At 43.1% G+C, this 22,819-nt stretch overlaps 1 protein-coding gene across 29 annotated transcripts in view; it reads left to right on the top strand.

Annotated features, from left to right (window-relative positions):
• Window positions 1–22,819, top strand: part of CAMK2G (calcium/calmodulin dependent protein kinase II gamma) — a 711,799-nt gene that overhangs the window by 559,711 nt on the left and 129,269 nt on the right. For all 29 annotated transcript variants that reach the window (XM_063961352.1, XM_063961379.1, XM_063961360.1 and 26 more), the window contains exons 6-7: window positions 18,405–18,477; window positions 21,710–21,812. In XM_063961352.1, the coding sequence (XP_063817422.1) occupies window positions 18,405–18,477; window positions 21,710–21,812 (176 nt within the window). The remainder of the gene's footprint in view (window positions 1–18,404; window positions 18,478–21,709; window positions 21,813–22,819) is intronic.

Genomic DNA, 22,819 nt, shown 5'->3' with positions numbered 1-22,819 from the left:
GTGCCAGCAGGAGATACAAATTTTTCCATACCTTGATGATCTTTTAACCCTGGCACAGTCGCAGTAATTGCCCTTATGTCATCTGCAACAGACAATAACGTGCCTGCAAAGGCACGGGTGGCTCATAAATTGGGCAAAATCTGTCAGACTGGTATATGTTTGTGAACCCGGAGTCAGGAAATGTCTGTGCAAGTACTTGGAGGTGTATAAGTAAGCTGGCAAATACCATCCTCTGGCCGGGAATCGAACCCGGGTCTCGGCAAGAAAATGCCGGATCGTGACCACTAGACCACCAAGGGTTTTGGGGTTGGTGAATGGATGATGTATGAGGGGAGTGAAGAGTGTGATAGTAGTAACCAGGCTAACACTGGGATGATACAGTAATGATGTACAACACTCTCCTTACTTTTAGCTGCAGTCCAGTATATTGGAGTGGCTGACCTTAGCAGTGTGGTAACCAGCTTTCAGACTGGATGGTCACTGTAGAACTGGATCAGGAAGCACTCTTGAGATGACTTGGACTGGATGCAAACAGAACACGATGGTAGTTTGTGAATAACTGGAGTGGATCCAGGGAACTGGAACAGGCTGGAATCTCAGGTGCTGGCTGGCACCAGCAGTCAGGAGCTTGATGAGATTACCTGTGCAGCCAAAGGAAAGGCCTGCACAGGTGTAGAGCTGGATAACGATACTGTGCAGCACTTAGGAAAGAAACTGCACCTGCAGGGAAACAGAATGCAAGTAAGCACAGTTAACTTCACTCAGCTAGAGCTGAGCTAGCGAAGACTGAGAGCCAGTAACCAGAACATATACCCCTTGGCTAGTTGGGATAGGCTGAGCAGAATCAGATGGTGCAGAGATCATACTGGCTAACGATTGGCTGAACCACGGTCAGGTGATTGGGACTTGGCACAGCAGTACTCTAGGTCAGGCTTTGATGTAGCTTGTGGCCTACCAGGCCGGGAAATACTGAAGCCTGTATGTCTTGTAAGTGACAGCGGACACGGGTACTTTGTGATGGAGCGAATCTGCATGCGGCAGGAGGGGTAAGTGACCCATCGGCAGGGCAAACTGGACCGGGTTGTGACAATATCGTCTCTGATTCCGTCACAGGCACAGTGGATGACTCACTTGCGGGCTGTACTGGAGTCAAGTCTTCAGAGAGTAATTTTACCTCTGAACAAGATATTCAAGGTTCAGTCAAGTATTCAGGACTTGCTACACAGTCAAAAGGTATCCATTCACACAGCAATGCGTGTGATGGGATTGATGGTGTCAACATCATTCGACATGGTGAGTATGCACAGTACCACGCGAGGCCTCTACAGCATCTGATTCTTGCCAAATGGAATGGGTTGCATCAGACGATAAAAATGCGGACTATGGTTCTTACGATAGAAGTAAGAAGGTCATTAGCCTGGTGGCTACACACATCCCATCTGGACAAGGGAGACCCTTTTGGATATCAGATTGGGAAATTCTTACAACAGCTGACAGTCTCCAGGGCTGGGGAGCAGTGTCGGGAAGGTTGTGCTTCCAGGGACAATGGACCAAGGAAGAAGGTTGCCTGCCAATAAATATATTGGAACTTCGGGCCATTTACATGGCACTGATTCAGGCAAAGGACATTCTTCGGTGGAAACCAGTTCAGATCCGCTCGGATAATGCAACGGCAGTAGCATACCTCAACCATCAGGGAGGAACTCGCAGCCGAAAAGCGATGAAAGAGGTAAGTCACATACTAAAGTGGGCAGAACTTCATCATCCAGCCTTGTCCGCAGTGTTCGTTCCGGGAGTCCTAAACTGGAAAGCGGATTTTCTCAGTCGTCACGCCATTCAGGCAAGCGAATGGGCTTTACACCCGGATGTCTTCCAGATTCTAGTAGACAAGTGGGGGTTGCCAGAGATAGATCTCATGGCGTCCCGTCAATACAACAAAGTTCTCACATACAGGTCAAGAACAAAGGATCCCAGAGCAATCTTTGTGGATGCCCTGTTGGTGAGATGGGACTTTTCATCTGGCTTATGTGTTTCCTCCAATCACCCTATTACCCAGGGTGGTGAGAAAGATAAAGCAAGGAAAGGGTGCCGCGATACTAATAGCTCCGGCTTGGCCCAGAAGACATTGGTACACAGATCTGCAGAGAATGTCGATGGATGCTCCACTCCTGCTCCCTCAACATCCAGATCTACTGATGCAGGGTCCTTGTTATCACATACATCTTGATCGACTGTCTCTGACGGCGTGGCTCTTGAAACCTCTATCCTGAAGTCAAGAGGATTCTCACAACAGGTAATTCAAACAAAGCTCAGAGCAAGGAAACTTTCCTCAGCTCGCATTTATCACCGAGTATGGCAAGCCTATATTCATTGGTGCAGTGAACGGAAAATGGACCCTAAGTCTTTCAGAGTTTCCAGTGTCTTAGCATTCCTCCAGGCAGGAATGGATAAAGGTTTGAAGGAGGCTTCCTTGAGAGTGCAAGTGTCAGCATTGACTGTATGGTTCCAAAAGAAAATTGCCAACTTACAGGATGTGCGTACTTTTTTCCAGAGAATGCGGCGCATTCAACCTCCTTTTATTCCTCCTACAGTACCTTGGGACTTAATTTTAGTCCTAAAGGCCCTCCAAGTTCCCCATTTGAACTTGGATCTTAAATGGTTGACAGTTAAAGTTCTCTTTCTACTTCCATGGCGTCAGCTAGAAGAGTGTCAGATTTAGGGGCATTGTCATGTTGCTCCCCATTTCAGATTTTTTATCCAGATAAAGCAGTTCTCAGACGTAAATCTGGGTATTTTCCTAAGGTGGTGTCTAAATTCCACCTTAACAAAGAAATTGTAGTCCCGGCTTTCCAGGTACCGAGCCTTTCTGCAGGAGATGCAACTCTGGGCGTGAGCCGTGCCTTAAGAATCTACGTGGATCGTATCAGTGCCATCAGAAAGACAGATTCGCTCTTCATTCTCTACGGATTTCACAAGAGAAGATGGCCTGCTGATAAGCAGACACTGGCAAGGTGACTTCGGATGACGATTTCAGAAGCATATTCTCAAGCTGAACTCCCTGTTCCGGCTAATGTCTCTGCTCACTCTACTCGTAAGGTAGGTCCTTCATGGGCAGCACAACGTCCTGCTTCAGCAGAACAGATATGTAAGGCAACCACATAGTCTCCCATTAACACATTCATTAGACATTATGCCATGGATACCTTTGCCTCTCATGACGCTGAATTCGAGGGAAGGATTCTCCTGTCCAATCAGGAGCGTCCCCACCACTAAATTGCTTTGGGAAATCCCAATGTTATTCTGTAGATAACCTGTGGATCCTGCCAGAGAAATATACGTTATGGTAAGAACTTACAGTTGATAACGGTATTTCTCCTAAGTCCACAGGTTCCACAGGGATCCCACCCTGACGCACCTGATTTCAGGATCCTTTTACTCACTTACCTCTTCCTTCTTGTACGGGAGAGTGTGCATGTGTGTTCTTCTCGCCTGATTAGGGCTATCTATGATGCTCCTGCCTTGAGCTTTGGGAATTCAACTGATTTGTCTGAGCCAGGAGGCGGGGATATATGGACGGGCCCGTTGCATGCTGGGGGGCCAAAAAGCTTTGACTGATTGGTGCAAATCCGCTTTCGCTTCATTATATCCTACTGTTACCCTGTGGAACCTGTGGACTTAGAAAATATACCGTTATCATCGGTAAGTTCTTACCATAACGTATATATGCGAGTCCATCAAAAGCTTAACCCCTGCATCGAGAGACGAAATGACAAAGGTGGCTACATCCTTTTATACTAGAAGTTTAACCGGGCACACCCGTCGGTATTGCATGTCCTGATCTCGAAGTGCCTTTGTAATGGGCTGGAGGTATCTGCGTTTGTTTATGGTGTGGACCGACAAGTTTGCAAAGAGTTGCAGATTGTCCAAGACATTTATTATTTATTATTTTATTGTTTATTGCCAGTTATTTATATAGCGCACACATGTTCCACAGCGCTTTACACACAATATTTGCCTATTCACATCAGTACCTGCCCAAGTGGAGCTTACAATCTATATTCCCTATCACATGTACACCACACGCATTCATGCTAGGGTTAATTTTGGGAGCCAGTTAACCTACCAGTATAATTTTGGATTGTGGGAAGAAACCGGAGTACCTGGAGGAATCCCACACAAGTACGGTGAGAATATACAAACTACACACAGTTAGGGCCATGGTGGAATTTGAACCCATGACCTCAGTGCAGTGAGGTAGTAATGTTAGCCATTACACTATCCTTACTGCACTAGACATCAGTATCCTCCGCCGTATATGCAGCTCTGAGAATGTCCTCCTTAATGTCAAAAAGGGAAGACCGGAACGGTGTCTCTAGGGGAACTGCTAGGAGCAGAAAAGGTTAGGAAAGGTGGTGGATGCTGTTGATAAGTATGTCTCAATCCTCTACCGAAGGCAGTCAGAACAAAGTCCCGGAGAGCATCAGCAGCCACTGTTTCTGGGACACCCATGATCTTAATATTATTTCACCTGGACCTGTCCTTTAAATCAGCAAGCTTATCCTTAACTGCCGAGTGCTCCATCAGGACAGAATTATGAGAAGGTGATCTTTGAGGGAGGGAACAAGCTCCTGTACTTTATTCTCCAGGTTCTTAGTGTAATTACCGATACCCGCCACCTTGCCAGTAAGTTGTCGGATAGAAGCTTGAAAATTGGAGATGAGGTCCGTCCGAAGTGCCTGGAGCATCTGATGTAATGCGCTGACCATAAGTGGAGCATCAGCAGAAGAGTCAAGTCAAGGGTTAGAGCGTGGCGATGAGGTGGCCGCGGAGGTAGACGCCACACGGGACTGCCCAGGAAGCACCGGATCAGGGGTCCGCTGGGAGACCAATTTAATAGGAGGAGTAAGGGGAGAAGTCTTGTTCTGTTCAGGAGGCATGTCAGATGTTCGTGGGGGCAAAACCACAAATAGTAGTAAAAGCACCAGTGGTAGTGAGGCATGAGGTTCTAGGTCAGGCAGTCAAAAACAGCAGAGGTATCATGGGGGTTAACAGAAGAGCTCACAGTTACATCACAGTTACAGTATCTACAGCAGGAAGCAGACTCAAGATGGCGCTCGCCCAAGCCTGGCCCCAGGGGCTTGCACAGGGTGAGATGCAGCTTGGAGAGCCCAGCAGGAGCTCCAAAATTGAAGCCGTGGCTTCCAGGGGTCGAGTTGGCCTCAAATGCCAGGCCTCCCAAAATGGTCCAGAGGCACAGAGAGAACCCAGAGGTGAAGGCAGAAGCGACCAAGGGGTCTGCAGATAGCCGGAGAGTCCTCCCAAAGAAGGAAATGCAGGAGGTCCGGTAAGGCACGTTGGTCCAGGAAGCCAGTCAGGCCACGCCCCCATTTTAGTATTTCTCATGTCGTCCTTAGAGTTTGGCAGGGCTTTTCCAACTGTAGGACTGGGGGCCATATGGGATCCTTTAAGCTTTATTGGTGATCTCAAACCTTACAACCTCAGACTCTTGTATTACATCGTTTTTTAACGAATAATTGACACAGGTGCACAGGGTCCTTGATCTCTGTATCCTACTGTTAACATCTAAGAAATGTATGGACAGCAAGCTATTATGAAGTTTGGTTAGGTATTGTGACGTATACCTCCTTACATTAATTACAAGGATGCACCATAGAAGTGTCCTCATACACCTGTCCTTTTTGCACCATATGGTGTAAGATGCCTGGTGCGATTCCTGTGCTGTGTACTTTTTCCTCAACTCTGCTACTTTTTCCTTCATTTTTCACCTTACTTTGCTTATAGTGTGCTGGGCAGTTGGGATCTGTTGCTTTCCATTCTAAAGGTGTGTACACACGGTGAGATATTTTCTTACGATTTTGACTATATAGTCAAAATCGTAATAAAAGTTAGTGCAGATCGCAAGGTGAAAGTCACCTTGCGATCCCGATTCGATGCCGATGCACGGTCGGCATCTCAAGCCTAGATAGACTGTGCAGGACAGTCAATTTTGACTATCTCTATAGTAGAGATAGTCAAAATTGACACTTAGCCAAAATCGCACATAGTCAGTATTGCAAGGACAGTCATGTGCTTGCGATGCCAACCTAGCCCCTGTCGCATAGTGAGAATCGGGCTTAGCCCGAATCTCACCGTGTGTATGCACCTTAAGGAATGTGTATAAAGTCGCAGATTAGGCATAACAATGTCTGACATGGGTCACTTGTATTGGACCTGTCATGACAGTTCACTTTTCAGGTGTGTGGAATACAGTGAGTGGTCAGTGTTCTAGTGTGTGTTGAATGTAGAAAGTCTTGTAGAGTGTGAAATACAGTAAATGATCAGTGTTCTAGTATATGAAATGGGTTGGGTATGAGTGTTAAAAACAATCAGATTGGAAATAGTATCAGGCTGAAGTTCTAATGCAAACCTATTAATAATCTGATTTTGAAGCATTTTAACAGTGTCTGCTTAACAACTTCAAACATGATGGTAAAGCATCATGTTTGAAGTTGTAAAATAGACACTCTTAATGTTTTAAAGTCATAATATTAACAGGTCGGCGTTACAACTTCGACTAGCCTTTTTGTACGTTCTGGATGCTGACATTTTCACTGTCGAACTGCATATCTGTGCAATACAGTAAATCTTCTAGTGTGTGTAATACAATGAGTGTTCAGTCTCTTCTAGTGTGTGGAATACAGTGTGTGTTCAGTCTTCTGTTGTGTGGAATACAGTAAGTGTTCAGTCTCTTCTAGTGTGTGTAATACAGTAAGTGCTCAGTTTTTTAGTGTGGAACACAGTGAGTGTTCAGTCTCTTCTAGTGTGTGGAATACAGTGTGTGCTTAGTCTTCTAGTGTGTGGAATACAGTAAGTGCTAAGTCTCTTCTAGTGTGTGGAATACAGTAAGTGCTCAGTCTCCTATTGTGTGGAATACAATGTGTGATCTGCCTTCTAGTGTGTGGAATACAATGTGTGCTCTGTCTTCTAGTGTGTGGAATACAGTAAGTACTAAGTCTCTTCTAGTGTGTGGAATACAATGAATGCTCATTTTTCTAGTGTGTGGAATACAATGAGTGCTCAGTCTCTTCTAGTGTGGAATACAATGAGCGCTCAGTCTTCTAGTGTGTGGAAAACAGTAAGTGTTCAGTATCTTCTAGTGTGTGAAATACAGTAAGTTCTCAGTCTCTTCTAGTGTGTGAAATACAGTAAGTGCTCAGTCTTCTAGTTTGTGGAATACAATGAGTGTTCAGTCTCTTCTAGTGTGTGGAATACAATGTGTGCTCTGTCTTCTAGTGTGTGGAATACAGTAAGTGCTAAGTCACTTCTAGTGTGTGGAATACAGTAAGTGCTCAGTCTCCTAGTGTGTGGAATACAATGTGTGATCTGTCTTCTAGTGTGTGGAATACAATGTGTGCTCTGTCTTCTAGTGTGGAATACAATGTGTGCTCTGTCTTCTAGTGTGTGGAATACAGTAAGTACGAAGTCTCTTCAAGTGTGTGGAATACAATGAATGCTCATTCTTCTAGTGTGTGGAATACAATGAGTGCTCAGTCTCTTCTAGTGTGGAATACAATGAGCGCTCACTCTTCTAGTGTGTGGAAAACAGTAAGTGTTCAGTATCTTCTAGTGTGTGAAATACAGTAAGTTCTCAGTCTCTTCTAGTGTGTGGAATACAATGAGTGTTCAGTCTCTTCTAGTGTGTGAAATACAATGAGTGCTCAGTCTCTTCTAGTGTGAAATACAGTAAGTGCTCAGTCTTCAGTCTCTCCTAGTGTGTGGAATACAATGTGTGCTTTGTCTTCTAGTGTGTGGAATACAATGTGTGCTCTGTCTTCGAGTGTGTGGAATACAGTAAGTACTAAGTCTCTTCTAGTGTGTGGAATACAGTAAGTGTTCAATCTCTTCTAGTGTGTGAAATACAATGAATGCCCATTCTTCTAGTTCGTGGAATACAATGAGTGCTCAGTCTCTTCTAGTGTGGAATACAATGAGTGCTCAGTCTTCTAGTGTGTGGAAAACAGTAAGTGTTCAGTTTCTTCTAGTGTGTGAAATACAGTAAGTTCTCAGTGTGTGGAATACAGTAAGTGTTCAGTCTCTTCCTGTGTGTAATACAATGAGTGCTCAGTCTTCTAGTGTATGGAATACAGGAAGTGCACCGTCTCTTCTAGTGTGGAATACAATGTGGGCTAAGTCTTCTAGTGTGTGGAATACAATATGTGCTCTGTCTTCTAGTGTGTGGAATACAGTAAGTACTAAGTCTCTTCTAGTGTGTGGAATACAGTAAGTGCTAAGTCTTCTAGTTTGTGGAATACAATGAGTGTTCAGTCTCTTCTAGTGTGTGGAATACAATGAACTCTCAGTATTCTAGTATGTGAAATACAATGAGTACTCAGTCTCTTCTAGTGTGTGGAATACAGTAGGTGTTCAGTATCTTCTAGTGTGTGAAATACAGTAAGTGCTCAGTCTTCAGTCTCTTCTAATGTGTGGAATACAGTAAGTGTTCAGTTTCTTCCTGTGTGTAATACAATGAGTGCTCAGTCTTCTAGTGTGTGGAATACAGGAAGTGCTCAGTCTGTTCTAGTGTGGAATACAATGTGGGCTCAGTCTTCTAGTGTGTGTAATACAATGAGTGTTCAGTCTTCTAGTTTGTGGAATACAGGAAATGCTAAATCTCTTCTAGTGCGTGAAATACAATGAGTGCTAAGTCTTCTAGTGTGTGGAATACAATGAGTGTACAATCTCTTCTAGTGTGTGGAATACAGTAAGAGCTCATTCTCTTCTAGTGTGTGGAATACAGTAAGTGTTCAGTATCTTCTAGTGTGTGGAATACAGGAAGTGCTCAGTCTCTTCTAGTGTGGAACACAATGTGTGCTCAGTCTTCTAGTGTGTGGAATACAATGAGTGTTCAGTCTTCTAGTGTGTGGAATACAGTAAGTGCTAAGTCTCTTCTAGGGGTAAATTTACTAACATGGGAGTTCTATTTAAGATGTGATGTTGCCCATAGCAACCAATCAGATTCCAGGTATTATCTTCTAGAAGGTGCTAGATAAATGAGAAGTAGAAACTGATTGGTTGCTATGGGCAACATCACATCTTAAATAGAACTCCCATCTTAGTAAATTTACCCCCTAGTGTGTGGAATACAGTAAGTGCTCAGTCTTCTAGTGTGTGGAATACAATGAGTGCTCAGTCTCTTCTAGTGTGTGGAATACAATGAGTGCTCAGTCTCTTCTAGTGTGTGGAATACAATGAATGCTCAGTCTTTTAGTGTGTGGAATACAATGGGTGCTCAGTCTTCTAGTGTGTGGAATATGGAAAGTGCTCAGTCTTCTAGTGTGTGGAATACGAGTGTTCAGTCTTCTAGTGTGTGGAATACAGTAGGTGCTCAGTCTTCTATGAGTGCTCAGTCTTCTAGTGTGTGGAATACAATGAGTGCTCAGTCGTCTAGTGTGTAATACAATGAGTGCTCAGTCTTCTAGTTGTGGAATACAGTAAGTGTTCAGTATCTTCTAGTGTATACAGTAAGAGCTCAGTCTCTTCTAGTGTGTGGAATACAGTAAGTGTTCAGTATCTTCTAGTGTGTGGAATACAGTAAGTGTTCAGTCTCTTCCTGTGTGGAATACAATGAGTGCTCAGTCTTCTAGTGTGTGGAATACAATGAGTGTTCAGTCTTCTAGTGTGTGATATACAGTAAGAGCTCAGTCTCTTCTAGTGTGTGGAATACAGTAAGTGTTCAATCCCTTCTAGTGTGTGGGATACAATGAGTGCTCAGTCTTCTAGTTGTGGAATACAATGAGTGATCAGTCTCTTCAAGTGTGTGGAATACAATGAGTGCTCAGTCTCTTCTAGTGTGTGGAATACAATGAGTGTTCAGTCTTCTAGTGTGTGATATACAGTAAGAGCTCAGTCTCTTCTAGTGTGTGGAATACAGGAAGTGCTCAGTCTCTTCTAGTGTGGAATACAATGTGTGCTCAGTCTTCTAGTGTGTGGAATACAATGATTGTTCAGTCTCTTCTAGTGTGTGGAATACAATGAGTGTTCAGTCTTCTAGTGTGTGATATACAGTAAGAGCTCAGTCTCTTCTAGTGTGTGGAATACAGTAAGTGTTCAATCCCTTCTAGTGTGTGGGATACAATGAGTGCTCAGTCTTCTAGTGTGTGGAATACAATGAGTGCTCAGTATCTTCAAGTCTGTGGAATACAATGAGTGCTCAGTCTCTTCTAGTGTGTGGAATACAGTAAGTGTTCAGTATCTTCTAGTGTGTTGAATACAGTAAGTGTTCAATCTTTTCCTGTGTGGAATACAATTAGTGCTCAGTCTTCTAGTGTGTGGAATACAGGAAGTGCTCAGTCTCTTCTAGTGTGTGGAATACAATGAGTGTTCAGTCTTCTGGTGTGTGTGGAATACAGTGACTGTTCAGTCTTGTCAATATCTGGTTATCATTGACCACTTTTACTGGTATTGCTTAGCTAGCCACCTGACCACTACAAGTGTCATCTACATACTGGCTTAGCGCCCGCAGCTGTACTGCTGTCACCACAGGGCTTCTTCACCAGGATGTGGCACTGCTTATTATTTTTGGGCGGTGTTTGTAACTGCTGCATATATAGTACCTCCCAATAATCCTCTTGACCACTTAGACTGGATCTAGAGTGCTGGATAGCTGGAAGGACATTGGGCGCGCCATGCATCTGTATTGATTTGAATCCTTTTAGTGCTACAGGAAAAGCTGTCTGACACTTCGGTTTTCCAAAGCCCATCAATGGGAAACCTGGTTGCAGCAGCCCATCTACCACACTTGCTTCTGTTAGATTTATGTAAATTCACATAGCTACCGTGGGGCTCTCAGTGCTCATTTTTTCAGCATTCAGAAATGGCGTTGGTAGGCCAAATACTGCTGAGACTGCCAATCCACTACTTTTAAACCTTTAAATATATTTTCTCAAGTAAATTTCTGCCAATATAAAAATTATATTTAAAACATTTCCTGCAACTCATGCTGTGTGGAGGCAGGAGGGCCCAGCAGTATTAAGTCTCTAGTCTTATATTGCGTCTGTTATTCTGGCTATTGTACGTTTTGGGTGTGGTTCATTAGGTCGACATGAGTTAGGTCGACATGAGTTAGGTCGACATGCATTAGGTCAACATGATCACTAGGTCGACATGCTCATTAGAAATTGAAAAAGTTCGACATGAGGTTGTTTTTTTTAACTTTTTTTTTGGTGTCGTTTTCTTTGAAAAGTGACAGGGAACCCCAATTAGTGCACCGTAAACCTTCGCTCCACTACCGATGCGCTCGGCACAGGTTACCCATCCCCAGTTGTAGTCCACGTGGCTCGTTAAGTATGATAAAGGTCAAAAAATGAAGAAAAATTTTGAAAAACTTATGTCGACCTAGTGATCATGTCCACCTAATGCATGTTGACCAAACGTGGTCGCCCCAATGTATGTTGACCTAATTCATGTCCACCTAATGACCGCCATCTCAGTCTTATTCTGGGTGACATACAATTAACCTATGCATTATTAAAGAAATCCACATATCATGTCTTGTTGGTGGTACTTGAAGACTGGAGTTTATAATCCCTGTTCTAGTGTCCTCACTTTTTAGTGCAGTTCCATTGTTTACTTCTCTCCAGGATCCTTCAACTGCTCCCATGGCCATTCAGTCAGTGTAGTTGTGTGATAATCTTCTTACAGTACAGTAGTTTATGGGGTATATGCAATTGCGGTCGAATTCCCGAAATTGTCGAAAAACTGGACTTTTTCGCCAAAAAAAAAAAAATCGACAATGCAATTCAGTACTTTCCGTCAGAAAAACGGACTTTCAAAATTCGACTTTTTGAAATTCGACTTTTTGAAATTCGACTTTTTGAAATTCGACTTTTTGAAATTCGACTTTTTGAAATTCGACTTTTGCCAAATTCGACTTTTCTGCAATGATACAAGTGCTGCAATTCAACCAAAGTATATTCAATTGAAGTTTGGAAATTCGACAACAGTGCTTTTAGACAGTAAATTCGTCATTTTCAATCCGCCACACTTTGGTGGGTGAAACTAATAAAAAAAATTTAAAACATGTTTTTTTTGGTGTTTTTTTATTGATAATAGCATATCTATTTATATTAGAAGGGATTAGGTACTTGGTTTGTCTTTTTTGGAGGCACAAGTATTATTTATATATTTTTTAAAATAATATTTAATTTTATTTTAGATGGAATGTTAAAATCCCGGAAAAAAATGGCGTGGGGTCCCCCCTCCAAAGCATAACCAGCCTCGGGCTCATCGAGCTGGTCCTGGTTCTAAAAATGCGGGGGAAAAATTGACATGGGATCCCCCGTATTTTTAAAACCAGCACCGGGCTCTGCGCCTGATGCTGGTGCAAAAAATACGGGGGACAAAAAGAGTAGGGGTCCCCCGTATTTTATACACCAGCATCGGGCTCCACTAGCTGGACAGATAATGCCACAGCCGGGGGTCACTTTTATACAGTGCCTTGCGGCCGTGGCATTAAATATTCAACTAGTCACCCCTGGCCGGGGTACCCTGGGGGAGTGGGGACCCCTTCAATCATGTGGTCCCCCCCCCCCCCAGCCACCCAAGGGCCAGGGGTGAAGCCCGAGGCTGTCCCCCCCCATCCAAGGGCTGCGGATGGGAGGCTGATAGCCTTGAGGAAAATTACAGAATATTGTTTTTTCCAGTAGTACTACAAGTCCCAGCAAGCCTCCCCCGCAAGCTGGTACTTGGAGAACCACAAGTACCAGCATGCGGGAGAAAAACGGGCCCGCTGGTACCTGTAGTACTACTGGAAAAAAAATATCCACATAAAAACAGGAGACACACACCGTGACAAGTACAACTTTATTACACACTGCCGACACACACATACTTACCTATGTTGACACGCCGACTGCCACAGTCTCCGACGATCCGAGGGTACCTGTGAAAAAAATTATACTCACCTGCCAGTGTCCATAGATAAATCCACGTCCAGAGATAAATAATCCTCGTACTTGGCAAAATAAAAACACGCACACCCGTACCAGCGGACTGAAAGGGGTCCCATGTTGACATATGGGACCCCTTTCCACGAATACAGAGAGACCCCCCCGTGACTGCTGTCACTGAAAGGTCTCTTAAGCCAATCAGCGAGCGCAACGTCCTTGCACTCTGCTGATTGGCTGCGCTTCTGAGCTGTCAGACAGCGCCTCGCAAAGCCTCTCCATTATATTCAATGGTGGGAACTTTGCGGCTAGTGGTGGGGTCACCCACGGTCAGCGGCTGACCGCGGGTAACCCCACCGCTGACGGCAAAGTTCCCACCATTGAAAGTAATGGAGAGGCTTTGCGATGCGCTGTCTGACCTCAGACGCGAGACAGCCAATCAGGTGAGCGCCACGAAGTAGCGCTTCCTGATTGGCTGAAGGGACCTCAGTGACAGGAGTCACGTGGGGTCCCGGTATTCGTGGAAAGGGGTCCCATGTGTCAACATGGGACCCCTTTCAGTCCACTGGTACGGGTGTGCGTGTTTTTATTTTGCCAAGTACAAGGATTTTATCTCTGGACGTGGATTTATCTCTGGACATTGGCAGGTGAGTATAATTTTTTTCACAGGTACCCTCGGATCGTCGGAGACTGTGGCAGTCGGCGTGTCAACATAGGTAAGTATGTGTGTGTCGGCAGTGTGTAATAAAGTTGTACTTGTCACGGTGTGTGTCTCCTGTTTTTATTTGGATATTTTTTTCCAGTAGTACTACAGGTACCAGCGGGCCCATTTTTCTCCCGCATGCTGGTACTTGTGGTTCTCCAAGTACCAGCTTGCGGGGGAGGCTTGCTGGGACTTGTAGTACTACTGGAAAAAAACAATATTCTGTCATTTTCCTCAAGGCTATCAGCCTCCCATCCGCAGCCCTTGGATGGGGGGGGACAGCCTCGGGCTTCACCCCTGGCCCTTGGGTGGCTGGGGGGGGGGACCCCTTGATTGAAGGGGTCCCCACTCCCCCAGGGTACCCCGGCCAGGGGTGACTAGTTGGATATTTAATGCCACGGCCGCAAGGCACTGTATAAAAGTGACCCCCGGCTGTGGCATTATCTGTCCAGCTAGTGGAGCCCGATGCTGGTGTATAAAATACGGGGGACCCCTACTCTTTTTGTCCCCCGTATTTTTTGCACCAGCATCAGGTGCAGAGCCCGGTGCTGGTTTTAAAAATACGGGGGATCCCATGTCAATTTTGTCCCCGCATTTTTAGAACCAGGACCAGCTCGAAGAGCCCGAGGCTGGTTATGCTTTGGAGGGGGGACCCCACGCCATTTTTTTTCGTTTTTTCCCCGTTTTTTAAAATCGCGGCAAAATCCGGCAAATCGTCCGTTTTTCGCCCGCGGGACTGTCGAATCCGTTTTTCATTGAATATGGTGAATTCCGGCAGCCACCTGCCGGAATTCACCTGTCGAATTGTGTCGAATTAAAAAACGGCGATAATTTGCCGCGATTCGCCGCTAATTGCATATACCCCTAAGCGTGCAGCTTAATACTTTACTAAGGGATGTGTGTGACATCATTTGGGTGTTGTATGATGTTAATATTGGTTTACCATGGTCCTGAAAGGCCAAGAACAGACATACATACATGAACCTGTAGTTTGAACAAATGACCTAAAACTGTCTTGCATATACAGTATATTGTCCTGTGCTTAGCACAGTTCAGTAAAGGAAATATTTGAGATTCATGTCCCTTTAATTGTACATAGTTAAAGTCCTGTACCACATATTTTACCAGGGATGAACATGTCATAAACATCTGCCCTAAGCCATTAAAATGTCATCTGAATCTAATTTTCACCAGTGGAATGTGCCTCTTCCATTTGGCTGAATATCTCTGTCCAGTTCCCATAGCAGACCCTAGTAGAGGACACATCAGACCTAACTTGTGAGTGCGGTGAGCACAATGCTGGCTGCTGTCCCTGGGAGCAGGCGGTACAGGACAGGAAGTCCTGCAGTCACAAGAACATGTGGTCACTTTTGGAGGCAATTATTGTGGTCTTGGGGCTTGTCATAAGCCACAAGATTGTCATTAGTACAGCGATGCTAAGGAATTGTTGTCCTAGCTCAGATTATTTACATCTGTACCATTTAAACATTGGGAATCACTCTGATTTGAGCTCAAAGTAGGGTTTCCTAGCTGCTTAACATGTACATGATTCTACTCTACTAATTCTCTGGAGCAATTTTAAATGCCAAGTAACAGTGGAAACTAACAGCATGGCTATATATTTTAAGATCTGGGATTCCAGAGAACACACGTTCATCTCAGAAGTACAGTACATGTTTAATTCCTTTTTTAAACCAGAGCAAGTAACGTCATAATGTTAGCAACATGCTTGTGCATTTCTTTGTTTTAACCTCAGCAGAGCTTTATAGGAATATTTAAAATATGCAGTAGAGGAAAATGAGACGAGCAGAGTACATGTATCTGATCTTCTTCTGAAAGGCTGTTTCTCTGGTTACCAAGCAACATATCTTCAAGAACTCTGCCGTAGTGTGTGTTCGCACAAACCCTTTGTGTCCCCGAAGGAAGCAGAGCTGAAGTTTGCAGATGTTCAGATACTGCACTGAGTTAACTGGAGTCTTACAAGCTGTGCATGTTTAATAGAGCGATTAGTACTTTGTGACCGTTTATGATAAAAGTATAATATCACATTCCTTTTGGGTTCAAAATTATGTTCTAACACTTTAATTTTGTTTCCTCACTTCTAACACTTGATAGATGTATCCACACTGGGAGCAGAGAGGTTTAATGCATTAAAAAGAGATGTCACTTTGCAATACTTTTTAATTCATTATATTGTGCATTTTTTCCTGGAATTTAAGAGATGATTTCCTGGTGATCAGTGTGATCACCAGGCAAAGCCCCCTGCACTTTAGGAAAATCATGACATCCAGGAATGGGGCAAGGTCTCTTCCCCTCCCCCCGGCATCTATGAAATCAGGGGCACCCATTTTAAAGAGATGGGTATCTCCTTAGTACTTATTGTCTGCTGATCACCTATGACCAGTGGATAGCGGGCCTAATTCTGCAAGGATTGAGCATCATTGCAAATGCAATCCATAGCAATGTAAACGCAGTAGGCGGTGTATACACATCTCCTTGCTGCATTTGCAATTGCATTGCTGTGATCACATCGCAGCATGGGATTAATCATTGTGACTATCTGTTGTTCAACTGCGACTGTAAGCTGAGTAAGCCTCAGTTTACTCAGACTTGCCTTCGCAGGGCAACTTGTGAGGCCATGGAAACTGTGCCTCGCAACGCAGTCCTTGGCCTTGCCACCCATGGAAAATGGTAACAACATGCCCCCGTTTCCAAGCAACGCTGGACATCCCCCTCCCTCCCCCAAATGCCTCTGTCTGTCAATCAGGCAGAGGCGTTCGCGCAGTTTCCCAACCATGAGGGTATTATGTGTTCTCTAACCTTCATAATAACACTGAGAACTATTGTGTGCACCCACATTTGAAAGTGGTGAGTCCGTTATTTGAAATGATATGGCCCATTAATAGCGAATTGTCTGGTAATCACTAGACAATACTACCCTGTACTATGGAAAATGGACATTTTCTATATATAGGTGGGAGGGCGCTACGTGTCCAATCACACCCATAATTACACCTGTAAATATGGGATTGCACGCAATATGAGAGTGTGATCACCAGACAATTTCACCTAGCCCTCCGAAAAAGAAAAAAAAAGATTTTTTTTTCTGGGCATATTGTGTGCCCTATCTTCCCCATAGTGGCCCACACATGGGGGCACCCTGTCTTGAAAAAGTGGAGTATCCATTTCCAAACAATATGCCCCCTTAGTAGTTATCGTCTTGTGACCACCAGACATGAACCGAAATAGCACACCAAAATAAAAATTTCCATATTTGGGGAGGGAGTTGGGATCTAAAGCCCTTGTCTCTTCTATCTTATGCCAAATGAAAAAAAAAGTGATTACTCATTTAATGCAGTAGGTTGTTTAGTTTTTTTAAATGATTTTATTACAAAACCTATACATTGAATCCTGCTATTTACGATTTTGGGAAGGTGGAGTATTGACGAAACAAGAACCACAAATTTGTGGTGCTTCAAAGACGAAACAAAAAACACATTTGCTTTTGGTTCACTTTCTTGAGATCTCCATTAAAAAAAAAAAAAACTTTTTTGCTACAGTATTTAGATTTAAAAAAAAACACATTTTAGAATGAGTTGGAATGTAACGATTGATAATGTCAGAAAATGGTCTCAGCACAAGGGTAAGAATACCCCCATCAGCGAAGCAGTTAACTATCAGTGTTTTTCAACACTAAAATAATTATTTTGTAATAGAATGTGGCTCCAAGTTTGAACCATGTTTTAACTATATTGTTAAAAAATTATATTATTGAATATAGCTGTAAATGCACAACATTGTATATTACTGATTAGGATTTTGCATGATGGAGTGTAATAGGAAGAGCTAGCACCATATAGGATATATGGTAACGCCATGTATAGAATATACAGTAGACTAGATTTAAGAACAACTGTTTAAATGTCACTATCCAGTTGGAAATCTATATGCATTGTAGGGACAGGAAACCACAAGACTTTGTAATGTAACCTATTGACCTCTATCACACTTTGGGGCTATTTTATCTCTCCCATGGTTAATCATTTGTCCCTGAAGTGAGACCGCCAGCAGCACTTATCTGGGATTTTTTTACTGCTTCTGAATAGACGTGGAAAACAAAATCCCTGATAACTAGGGCGTTAATGGATGCTGCGACCCTGTTAACACACAAGTCCATGAAGATTCTGAGTCTACACCCATTATCGGGTGTGAAAAAGTTGCTGGAATTAAATAGCATCAGGCTACAAAAACCTGAGACATGCACCCTTTTCATCCCTTGTTAACGGAGTAAAAAGAATTCAGCCCTTTGTTTGGGAATGCATATTGATAAAAGTGTCTAAATGTACTATAGCCATACGTGGTGGTCCTACACATCTTTACGTCTTGTTATGCTTACTTTTGCTTTGTCTTGGAAAGATTAATTGTGACCCAAGTGTCCAACATTTTATGCAGCCCTTTTCACAATATATTATATAATAATATACATATTTTTTTATGTCCTGAAATATCCATTTGGTTCTCTAATGTTAAAAAAAAAAAAAAAGTTTTGTCCCCCCTCTGTATTCATTGCCTTTTAATTCTTTAAGTCAAGTCGTGTGTGTGTGTGTGTGTGTGTGTGTGTGTGTGTGTGTGTGTGTGTGTGTGTGTGTGTGTTTTGCTTTTGTAGGATTCCTTTTGTATAAGAAATATCTTGTATAGACTTGGCACATTCCTGGTTGGTTCAACACTTACGTATTCTTTGTGTTTTCTCCCCACAGCCACTGTATTCACCAGATCCTGGAGAGTGTCAACCACATCCACCAACATGACATAGTCCACAGAGACCTGAAGGTAATCTAATCACTCTCGTATATCATACAGCTCCGTAAATCCAAGCTGGGAACCCATGTAGTGATTTTTTTACATATATTTGGTCATTTTTGGACAAGTTGCTAGAAATAACCCCTTCCTTTGGCTCTTTGTGGTAAATGTGGCCAGATGATAATCTTGGCATATTCATATGATCATTAGATGATTACAGTGCTTGGATCTTTTGCAATTATTGACTCAAACTGATAGTAGGTCCACTTATTCAGCTGTTGGGCCAAACGGCCAGATCACTGTGGCAGTTGCCACATTTAGAGGTCTTGAAGAAAATATGCCGCTAAGTAACTTGCGTTGACTTATTAAGCAGTGAAAAGAGTGGAGAGGTTGCCCATAGCAGCCAGCCAGCTTTGAAGTATAAAAATTATAGGTAATTACTGATTGGTTGCTTCTCCACTGGTCCATCTCTCTTTTCAATGCTTGATACATCAACCCCTTGACATCAAGGAAACTGATTCATATTAAGCAGATACTGACTAGTTTATATAGATGTAACTTTAGTTGTGTCTGTATGGTTCTTCTTTTATAGTACTGTGTTTAAATGTTGTTATGGTCACTAGCTGTGAGATCAGTGGCAAACACCATGCTTTGCCAATAAACTGTCAGTTTTAAGCAGATGGATTAATGATTTATCTTAAAGACAAGCTTTCATTAAAAGCAGCTTGTGTTGAAATGAAAAGTAATACTCTGAAATTGTATTTTTATATAACCATGAGTTAATTATGCAAATTAGCTTTCAGCTCTATACCTTACAGAACAGACCCATGTTTACAAAGTAATTTTTTCTCTTAATCACTTCACTTTGCACAGAATTATGTGACGTAAGCAAATAACACACACACACACACACACACACACACACACACACACACACACACACACACACACACACTCAGACTCTGCAGTTTGGCTGTTCACGTACATTTTTTTAGTGTAAATCATAAATAATAGGTAGATAACAATGAAGACTGTTTAAATTAAATTGTTCTAGAATGAGTTGGTCAAGCTTGAAATTTCTTTGTCTGATTGTGACATGGTGTTGAGGGGAACAGAATGGCGATAAGGATGAATGTGATTTGTTTTAGGGGGATTATGCTGAGAGCATGACTATGATGGTGTGGGGAAAAGTTATTGAGTAAGCAGCACTGATATAAAGAAAGGGATTGTGAATGGGTATGAGAGTAATAAAAGAAGTGAGAAGTGGGCTTGAGTAATTAAGGAACGGGGATATGAGTGTGAGTACCGAAGGAAGGGGGAAATGGGTGAGCGTAATGAAGGAAGGAGGAAATGAGTGTTTAATGAAGGAAGGGAGAAGTGTGTGCGAGAGTAACAGAAATAGGAGGAAATGGGTGTGAGTAATGATGGAAGGGAAAGTGGGTGTGCAAGTAATAAAACAAGTGTGTGAGAGTAATGAATAAGAGGGGGGTGAATGGCTGTGACAGTAATGTATGAAATATAAATCTGTGTAAGAGTAATGAAGGAAGGGGGAAATGGGTGTAGAAGTAATGAAGGAAGGGGGAAATTGATGTGAGAGTTATGAAGTAAGGGGGAGGGGTGTGTGAGAGTAATGAATGATGAGTGGTGAATGTCTGTGACCGTAATGAATGAAAGACAAATATGTGTCAGAGTAATGAAGGAAGGGGGAAATGGTTGTGAGTAAAGAAGGAAGGAGTTAATGAGTGTGTGTAACGAAGGAAGGCAGAGGTGGGTGTGAGAATAACGAAGATAGGGGAAAATGGGTATGAGTAATAAAGGAAGGGGAAAATGGGTGTTAAGGTAATGAAGGAAGGGGGGTGAATGGCTGTGACAGTAATGAATGAAAGACAAATGTGTATCAGGGTAATAAAGGAAGGAATGAGGTAATGAGTGTGTGTAATGAATGAAAGACAAATGGGTGTGAGAGTAATGAAGGAAGGGGGATAAATGGCTGTGACAGTAATGAGTGAAAGACAGATGGTTGTGAGCGTAATGAAGGAAGGGGGAAATGGGTGTGAGAGTAATGAATGATGGAGGATGAATCGCTTGGACATTAATACATGAAAGACAAAGGGGTGTGCCAGCAATGTATATAGGGGCAAGTGGATGTGAGCGTAATAAATGAAAGGGATGAAAGGGTGTTGCTAATGAATGAAGGGCAGTGTATAGTAATGCGAGTAATGAATGAAGGGCAGTGGATGGGTGTGAGAGTAGTGAATGAAGGGCAGTGGATGGTAATGCGAGTAATGAATGAAGGGCAGTGGATGGGTGTGAGAGTAGTGAATGAAGGGAGGTGGATGGTAATGCGAGTAATGAATGAAGGGCAGTGGTTGGGTGTGAGAGTAGTGAATGAAGGGCAGTGGATGGGTGTGAGGGTAATGACTGAAGGGCAGTGGATGGGTGTGAGAGTAATGAATAAAGAGCAGTGGATGGGTGTGAGAGTAATGAATCAAGGGCAGTGGATGGTAATGCGAATAATGACGAAGGGCAGTGGATGGGTGTAAGAGTAATGACTGAAGAGTAGTGGATGGGTGTGAGTACTGAATAAAGAGCAGTGGATGGGTGTGAGAGTACTGAATGAAGGGCAGTGGATGCATGTGAGAGAAAAGAATGAGCATATAGAATAGACTTGATGGTGAGCAGAGAAGTGAGTGTTATGATTTGAACTGAAGGAAGCGTATTATCATTATTGATCGTTTTCTGCATACAGTAGTTCAGACTATAACCTACAACGGATACTAAGTAACACCTCCCATATTTTTCAAGCACAGCCTGGCTAATTGTGAATTAGATTACAAGTGCTTTACCATCTTTGCTTTTATTTTCTCTCTTTTACTTCAGTTCTCTGTTATTCATGTTGTAGCAGAGGTTTTTCTCTCACTGCAGCATTACAGTCTTCTTACTTGTAAGCACTTGTATATAATCCTCTTGGGCTAATCATATGACAGACAAGACACCAAATAGCCTGGGTAGTGGTCGATTAATACATCTGCATTGATACATGAGAACGTTCTGACTGCCATCTAGTGATCCCCGGTGTTACTACATCTTGCTGTATGTAATTCTATGCTTTTCCTAATGTTCTGAAGTTTATTCATTATTATAGATGTGCAGAGTGTGCCTCTTAGTGATACAATACTTCACCAAACAAATCAATTTGCTTTTTGACTGTAGAACTGTTTGTTTTATATTTTATTCTTCTGACTCCAAATTTCCTCTGTAGCCTGAGAACCTGTTGTTGGCCAGTAAATGCAAGGGGGCTGCAGTGAAACTGGCAGATTTTGGTCTTGCCATTGAGGTCCAGGGAGACCAGCAAGCATGGTTTGGTAAGTATGTAATTACATATTATCTATATAATTGTTCTCCTTACCTTTTTTAAATAAAAAAAAAAACACTTCATGCAGTTCATTGCATTTCAGCACTTCTCTCTCTCTAAAATTTGAGATGTTCTCATATAGCTGCCTTCTCTATGCGCCAGCCTCTGCTCTGGGACACTTTTAGAGTAGACCTTCAACCCCCTTACTTATTCCCATCTCAAGTGCCTCTTAACTAACATCAAGCCCTGTTGCCCTCTGTCTTTTTGTCAAACTGGAATCCATATTTCTACAGCTGGTTTATACCCCTTTCAGACCGCCACCTCTGAATGCGGGTTATTGGCACATCAACACACATAACCCGTGTTCATGTGCGGTCTGAAAGGTGCAAGGGTTGAAATACTGGATCGAGTGACACGGTATTTCAACCCTGGTTGTGAGCAGGGTTGAACACATCTCCAGCCCAGGTCACTGTGCAGTGTGAAAGGGTGCCGGGTCGATGCAAACCGTGTCCCTGTTCACTCTCTGTATATGGGCGGCGCTTGGAGATCATGTGATCTCCAAGCGTCACCACTGACATCACCAACCCGGCAATAAGCCGCGTTGCAGTCAGCGGCTGCTGGGAGCCTAAGGCGGGTCGCACGCTGGGAGCTCGCTCCCGTGTGTGACCCACCTCAGGCAGTCTGAAAGGGGTATTATTGTGGTCACAGTTAATGCCCTAGTACTAGTAATCCCTAATTACTAGTAATCAACACATTACGAGTAAACGCTACCTACCCCTCTGTCTAGGTGCATAATCTGTTCTTTCTGCTATTCCCTAATTGTTTTTGTTTTTTTATATACTTTGAGGCTTTGCTTACTTGTGTGGCTCATTTATAAGTGGTCCTACACATGTATATGTGCCTGCATTATTTCTGTCTGCTAAATTCCATTCCAGAACAGGTACATTATTGGACAGCCAACAGTTACCATACAGGAGTGTATTCAATAACTGTCGGAAGCTACCGTCTTGTCGGAAA

This window comes from Pseudophryne corroboree, chromosome 3, assembly GCF_028390025.1.
Source record: "Pseudophryne corroboree isolate aPseCor3 chromosome 3, aPseCor3.hap2, whole genome shotgun sequence".
NCBI lineage: Eukaryota > Metazoa > Chordata > Amphibia > Anura > Myobatrachidae > Pseudophryne > Pseudophryne corroboree.
The sequence above is the reverse complement of the archived record's forward strand: the minus strand, read 5'-3'. Positions and strand labels throughout refer to the sequence as shown.